General features: G+C 38.3%; 2 protein-coding genes across 2 annotated transcripts; one reads left to right on the top strand and one right to left on the bottom strand.

The window, feature by feature from the left end:
* The first annotated feature begins 1,273 nt into the window (after window positions 1-1,273).
* On the top strand, window positions 1,274-2,215 carry LOC132242112 (olfactory receptor 51G2). Its single transcript, XM_059711028.1, has one exon. The coding sequence runs from the start codon at window positions 1,274-1,276 to the stop codon at window positions 2,213-2,215; it is 942 nt and encodes a 313-aa protein (XP_059567011.1).
* A 4,080-nt stretch (window positions 2,216-6,295) lies between these two features.
* LOC132242110 (olfactory receptor 51A7) lies at window positions 6,296-7,240 on the bottom strand. Its single transcript, XM_059711025.1, has one exon. The coding sequence runs from the start codon at window positions 7,232-7,234 to the stop codon at window positions 6,296-6,298; it is 939 nt and encodes a 312-aa protein (XP_059567008.1). The 5' UTR covers window positions 7,235-7,240.
* Window positions 7,241-7,634: the final 394 nt, after the last annotated feature.

Genomic DNA, 7,634 nt, shown 5'->3' with positions numbered 1-7,634 from the left:
GTTTGAGACTGGAATCTAAAGAAAAATTAGATCTCGGTTCAAATTTCATTTTGGCCATTTACTATGTCTTTGATCTTGTAAATATTATTTTTTTCTAGGCCTCTGTTTCCTCATCTATAATTTATAATATTAATAGAACTTTATTCACAGAATTATTTTAAATAGATAAAACATGGGCCAAATTGGCAACAGCTAATTAAATAAAATTTGGCTCTTATTCATGCATTTTAAAAAATTGCTAAGCATATATGCAGACCAGGGCACATTCTAAGCACTGTCTTTAAAGAAGTAAACAAAGCAAACCCCCTGCTCACTTTGAACTCATATTATAGTGGGATTATTAATTGGGAGTGAAATGATCACTCCTCTGGAAGTCAGGAGACTTAAATCAGTATACGGCCTCTGTCTAGTGGCTGTCTCCTTCGGGGACCTTTTTCTTCATGTGTAAAAAAATGAGCCCTACCAGCATCATTGCCTTTTGTTCTGTGGACTCTGCTTTTTGATTGGCGGTGTGCCCATGGTTGATGGTGTTTCAGCCTCTCCTCCCACTTACATTCACATCAGGTGATTCCTAGACTTCTAGGAAATGCCACTTACTGATTGATGTGAGGATCAGAGCTTTGATTTCTTCCTCCAGCCATCAAGAATAACTATACATACAGCCATTCACATACTCTCCAGTCCTCTCTGGAATTCTGTGAGCTGAGTAGCATTTATGCTCTATCTGGATTAAGCTAGGCTTCTATGGCAGGAAGACCAGAGAAAAGGGTGAGTGAAGAATTTGTCTCTAAGGTTAACAATTATATGTGGCTGAGAAAGAAAGAAAGAAAAAAAAGAAAGAGAGAGGGAGAGAGGAAGGTAGGAAAAAAATAAATAGCAAAGGAAGTAAGATAAGATAAGGGGAAGGAAGAGAAGTTAAGGAAAATGTGGAATGTTAGTGAAAGTCTTGGCAGAAAACATACATGTGAGAAAAAAATTAATTAAAGGCCTTCTCATAAGGAGTAGGCAAAGTTAAGTATAACTAATGGGAATAATAAAGATGTTCAAACCTCTTAGCCAGAAGGAGCAGGGAGAAAAAACTTCAAAGAAAATAATTTTTCTATAAAAATGTTGAGAAGGAAACATGGTCCAGAAGGAAATGGTTCTTTGGAAGAGCTGTACAATTCTAATATTTTTTTTCTTTTTAAATTTGTTTCCAGGCACAGTCACTAGCTCTTTCTCAATTCATTTCAGAAATTGAGAAGGAATCCAAGACCACTTCCCTCCGCACACAATGACATTGGGATCCCTGGCAAATGGCAGCCGCATTTCCTCCACCTTCCTGCTGAGTGGCATTCCTGGGCTAGAGCACATGCACATCTGGATCTCCATCCCATTATGCTTCATATACCTGGCTTCCATCCTGGGCAACTGCACAATTGTTTTTATCATTAAAACAGAGCCCTCACTCCATGAGCCAATGTACCTCTTCCTGTCCATGCTGGCTCTGACTGACCTGGGTCTGTCTCTTTGCACACTCCCTACAGTGCTTGGCATCTTTTTGATTGGGGTACGTGATATCAGTCAGGATGCTTGTTTTGCTCAACTCTTTTTCATTCACTGTTTGTCCTTCCTGGAGTCCTCTGTGCTACTGTCTATGGCCTTTGACCGCTTTGTGGCCATCTGTCGCCCCTTGCACTATGCTTCCATTCTCACCAACACAGTCATTGGCAGAATTGGCCTGGCTTCCCTGGGCCGCAGTGTAGCACTCATTTTCCCATTGCCTTTTATGCTCAAAAGATTCCCTTATTGTGGCTCCCTTGTCCTCTCACATTCCTATTGTCTCCACCAAGAGGTGATGAAATTGGCCTGTGCCGACATCAAAGACAACAGCGTCTATGGCATGTTTGTCATTGTGTCCACAGTGGGTATAGACTCACTGCTCATTCTCTTCTCCTATGCCCTGATTCTGCATACCGTGCTGTCCATTGCATCCAAGGCTGAGAGACTCAAAGCCCTTAACACCTGTGTTTCCCACATCTGTGCTGTGCTCCTCTTCTACACTCCCATGATTGGCTTGTCCATCATCCACCGCTTTGGGAAGCAGGCACCTCATCTGGTCCAAGTGATCATGGGCTTTGTGTATCTTCTGTTCCCTCCTCTGATGAACCCCATCATCTACAGTGTGAAGACCAAACAGATCCGAGACCGTGTAACCCATGTCTTTTGTGACTAGCTGGGTCTAAGAGGCATTATTTCCTTAAACGTATCCTTACTTCTCTATCTTTGTAATATCTAATGTGCATAAAATGAAGGAGGCTTTTACTTATTTACTAAACAAATATATACATAGGATTATATTACTCATAGTAAAAAGAAATTGATATAGAAGCAAAAAGAGATATCTTCCTCCAGCAGGGGGAAGAGAGTGTCAAGAAAGGTTTCCTTGTCTTGGGAGCCTTAAGGGACATATAAGACTTGGGAAGTCAAAGTAGGAAGTTACAGTCCAGTCTGAAGGAACAGCATGTGCAAAGCTGAAGCAAAGGTGTGAGAGAAGAAATGCATTCAGGGAAATATCTGAAGTTGTTTTTTGTTGTAGTTGTTTTCTCACATGTCAGAAAAGAGTAGAGAACATGGGTGGGGGTGAAGGGATAACTGACTATCAGAACGATCAGGAGTCAATGAACCAAAAAGAGACAATTTATTATGCCCTCTTATCTCTGAATTACAAGCATACCTCCACATTGCCCAGGTTTGAAAATATATATATATATATCTTTTGAGTAATATATGTCAATACAATATTTGTAATTTTGACTTGAGGCATCTCTGAGGAAAGCAGGCCTGAATAAGATGCTATCAAGAAAAGCTTTGAACAGCTAACGGGAACATGAGGATGTCATGTTCCTGCACAGTTTTAGTGCAGGATCAAGAAAGGGCATGGCAAAGAGCCAAAGGCAAAATGTTTCTCTATGAGGTTTATATAGAGCCAGTTCTCACATGAGATTGGCCTCTTCAAGACTATCTAGCACGTTTGACATTTAACTCATCCTGTCTGTTTCTGCAATGATGGGTATGTCATGCAGAAGATCTTAGGTTACTTAAAAAAAGAAAATAGAATAAAATGGAATACTTACATGAGTGTCATGGGTAGTTTATGTCTTAAAAAGAGTAGAAACTATACTTTTAGGGGAATGAGAAATCAATGAACTAGTTAGCTAAGAAAGTAAAAAACAAACACATTTACATTTTAAGAGATTCACTCTGTCTATAATATAGAAAATTAATTAAGGAAGAATTGATAAGGAAGTGTAAATAGGAAGCCATTATAGTCATCCAGAAAACAAATCGTCATAACCAGTACCATGCTAGAATGAGTGGAGGGTAAGATGGATGCAAGAAGCCAAATTAGGAGGCCATAAAAAGTTCTTGCATAAGATTATGATTTAAGATGATTATTCTTGCAGAAGAGATAGAAAGAACAGGAACAATGGTAAATGGTTGAGAGAGAGAGAGAGAGAGAGAGAGAGAGAGAGAGAGAGAGAGAGAACAGAAAAAATGATGAGTGGTTGAGAGAGAAACTTCTATAGCAGTCGTGTCAGTTTGAATATGGAAAATAAGGTGAGGTAGTGAACACTGATGTAAGAATAGTTTGGGTTGAGAGAAGTAATAGGGGAGGTAAGTCTTCTGGCCTTTAACAAAGCAGACAGCAACATTTGGCAAACACTGCAGCTTTTGCTTTGGGCTTGGTGTGATTGTAGCAGTAGGAAAGGAGCTGCCTAGGGCTGTGATCATGGGCTCTAACCTGAGGTGATTGACATAGTATATTTCAATCCACTGTTCACAGAGATGCTAACAGATTTTGAGCTTAGAAAATGAACAGTACTTTTATTCAATGATGGTTACTCATGAATTCACAAACTGACAAACATATTTTTCAGGCCCTTCTTTGCCCAAGTATGTGTTAAGCAATGTAAAAATAAATAAGTCATACAGACATTTATAAGTCATGAGATTTATAATTTAACAAAGGCAAACAATATTCAAACAATTAAAGGTTAACCATTGTTGAAATTATGTTATAGTGCCCAACCAGCATGGCTCAGTGGTTGAGTGTCAACCTATGAACTAGGAGGTCATGGTTGGATTCCCAGTCAGAGCACATGCCAGGGTTGTGGGCTCAATCCCCGACGTGGGGCATGCAGGAGGCAACCGTTCCATAATTCTCTCTCATCATTGATGTTTCTGTCTCTCTCTCCCTCTCCCTTCCTCTCTGAAATCAATAAAAATGTGTTTTTTTTAAAAAAAGAAAGTATGTTGTAGAAATCAGTACATTGTGAAAGAAAACACAATTTAGATATAAATTTGGTATACTTGGAGCAAGAAGATGTTAGCAAAATAACAGACGATGTATATTTAAGCTACATCCTGCTAAGCTAATTGGGAGAAAGAAAAGTTGAGGAAATGCTTTTGTTTTAAGCATAGTAAATCCTCCCCACCCTCCCACCCTACAAAGATTTTAATGTCTTAATCCTTAAAATTTGTGAATATATCACCTTATCTGATAAAAGGATTCTTTGCACATGTAATTAAATGTATAGATTTTTGAGATACGTAGATTATCCTGGGTTACTCAGGTGATTCAACATAGTTACAAAAATTCTTAAGAGCAGATAGCCTTTCCTGGCTGTGGTCAGAGGGACACCTGACTATAGAAGGAAGGTACAGAGAGATGTAATTTCACTGGCTTTGAACATGAAGGATGTGCACCAAGAGTCAAGAAATATAGGTAACCTTAGGAGCTGGAAAAGGCACTTGATTCTCGTCCAGTGCCTCCAGAAAAGAATGCAGGCTTGTCAACAGCCTGATTTTAGCCCACTAAGACGTCAGACGTCTAACTTACAAAATTGTAATGTGAGTAGTTTTAAACCATTGTTTATAATAATTTATTATGCAACAATAGAAAACTAATATAGTAGCATTCTGACATAAAACACACCATAAGAAAAGCTTTGGGTGTAACATGGTGATGTACTTGTTTTATAGTGTTGAAGTACAAGGCTGAGTATTAACAGATAAGGTAGTGAGAAAAGCAGGTATTGAATGATGGAAAGGCTTTGTGCATATAGAGAGCCTTGCCATTATCTCATAACTTTTTGAATAGCTATTGAAAGGTTTCAAGTGTGGCAATATTTGCCTTTAAAAAGATATTTCTAAGAGTTAATCTTAATGTTCAGGATGATAGGCTAATCCTGGGGAAGTTTTAAATTTGAGTTAAAACAGCTGCAGTGGGAATAAATGGGGGAAAGAGAATTTTACTAATGCATGATCTTCACAGTTTGATGATCAAATCTTGTTTAAAATAGGTATTTACTTTCATGCCTACACCCAAGGGTTATTGTCTTGCAAATGAGGACAAGGCTGTTTTTGTAGTCATGACAAATAAGCACCATGCCAGCCTCCTATTTAAAACTCTATATTCAGAAAAATCAGTCACATATGTCTGTACATAATTGCTTAGTTGAATTTGTGAGTTACGTATAAATTATGTTTGTCTTATAACAGCAAAACAACAACAGAAACCCTAAATAATTTCCTTCTTCCTCTCTCAGCCCATTCTCAGAATCACCACTTTAGTGGAATTATTACAATAGTCTTCTGTTGACCTCTCTTCTTCATCTCTCTCAAATCAGTCCATGTTACTCGTGCTTGCAGATATGCTATTCTTAAAGTTTGATTTATCTTGTTAGTGTTTGTTGTAGAGATGAAAGTGTCTGTTCAGGACCTCATACATTTAGACATTTCAGGATTTTCTAGGTACTCCAAAATCTTCTTTATTCATACTATACAAAATTTTTTTCTCATTATTTGCCAAATTATACTCTCTGTTCTAGTCAGACCAACATCCTTCATAGCTGCTATGTTCCCTGCTAGTCTACTTCTCCTTCATAGTATGAAGTGACTGTGCATTGTATACCTATAAATTTAATAGATGCTACTTGAAAAATAATATCAATCTTTACAAATTATACTCCTTCTTTAAGGGCTGCTCAAACCCACCTGCTCCATTACATAATGTCTTGTTTCAACTGCTCTTAAAATATTCATTAAACCTCTGTGAATCATATCATATGTCACCTGATTATTTCATCTTTCCTATTTAATATTGTATTCTTTATTATAAATTCTGTACAGCACAGCTTTTCACACTTCCCCTCGGTTTTCCATGAGATAATGACCACTGTGGCACTGAAAGCATAGTAAGTGCCCATAAATACTTACTGTTTGGTAATTTATTACCCCAATATTCAAGTTCTTATCTCCTACATGTGGTCAACAACTTCCCCAAGACCTTCTCCCCGATTTGTCGAGTCTTTACACAATAAACTATGGGGTTCATTATGGGTGGCAGCAACAAGAATATATCTGCAATAAGGATTACAATGAGGGGGCTTTTGTGTTGGGCAAAGAGGTGCATGGCAGCCAGGGTGATGATGGGTACATAGAAAATGAGCACAGCACAGATGTGGGAGACACAGGTATTGAGGGCCTTGAGTCTCTCTGCCAGAGATGCAATGCTGAGTACAGTCTTTAAGATCATTATGTAAGACAGAACAACTAATGCCAAGTCCAGCATAGTACAGAGAGCAACAAAGAAGCCATAGATCACATTGATCTTGTTGTCAGAGCAAGCCAGCTTCATGGTATCCTGATGCAGACAGTAAGAGTGAGAACGGAGATTCTTCTGACAATATTTTAGTCTCCTTAGAGTGAAGGGGAATGGAAGAACTAAGAGAAGGCTCCTGATGGCTAAAATCAGTCCCATTTTAGCAACTCTGTTGTTAGTGAGGAGAGAAACATATCTCAGGGGATTGTGAATGGCAAGAAAACGATCCAAAGACATGACCAGAAGCACTGAAGATTCCATGACAGTAAATCCATGGATGAAGAATTCTTGAGCGAAGCAGGCATTGTGTGAAATTTCCATGGCATTAAATAAGAAAATTCTCAGCATGGTAGGAAGGGGGGAAAATGACAGGCCCAGGTCAGAGATGGCCAACATGGCAAGAAAATAATACATGGGCTCATGAAGTGAGGGCTCTGTCTTTATGATAAAGAGAATGGTGCTGTTGCCCATGATGGCAACCAGGTACATGAGGCAAATGGGGATGGAGATCCAGATGTGGGCATGTTCCAGCCCTGGGATTCCAATCAAAAGAAAAAGCTGGACTTCAGAGTTATTGAAAATAGACATGAGTGGAAATATGAGCGCTTTATCCAGATCTGAAATTACATAAACAAAAACAGTCACACTTTTAGATAAAACTCAGTGTGGTAGGGATAAGTAGCTCATTTATGTACTGTATTTAGAGACATATTTTTCCATTCTATTAATAAAATGCAATTTTCAACATTTCTTAAAAGTCCATAAACATGTTTATGTTCTCCAACATGGGAATTTCACTTACAACAATTTATCTTAAGGTGGTAGTTTTCCAATATTTTACCCAAATATGAAAATCGTTTCAAAACAGACCTACTTTGATTAAGTCAGTGACAGGCACTTAGAATCTTTCCCTCTCTTTTTCCACATGATCTTCAGTAGTTCTCTTTTGGTTTCATGACAAAATCCCTAACTTCTTGGAAGAAAGTTT

Source organism: Myotis daubentonii, chromosome 9 (assembly GCF_963259705.1).
Source record: "Myotis daubentonii chromosome 9, mMyoDau2.1, whole genome shotgun sequence".
Classification (NCBI taxonomy): domain Eukaryota; kingdom Metazoa; phylum Chordata; class Mammalia; order Chiroptera; family Vespertilionidae; genus Myotis; species Myotis daubentonii.
Note: the sequence above shows the minus strand (reverse complement) of the source record. Positions and strands in the feature narration are given on the sequence as shown.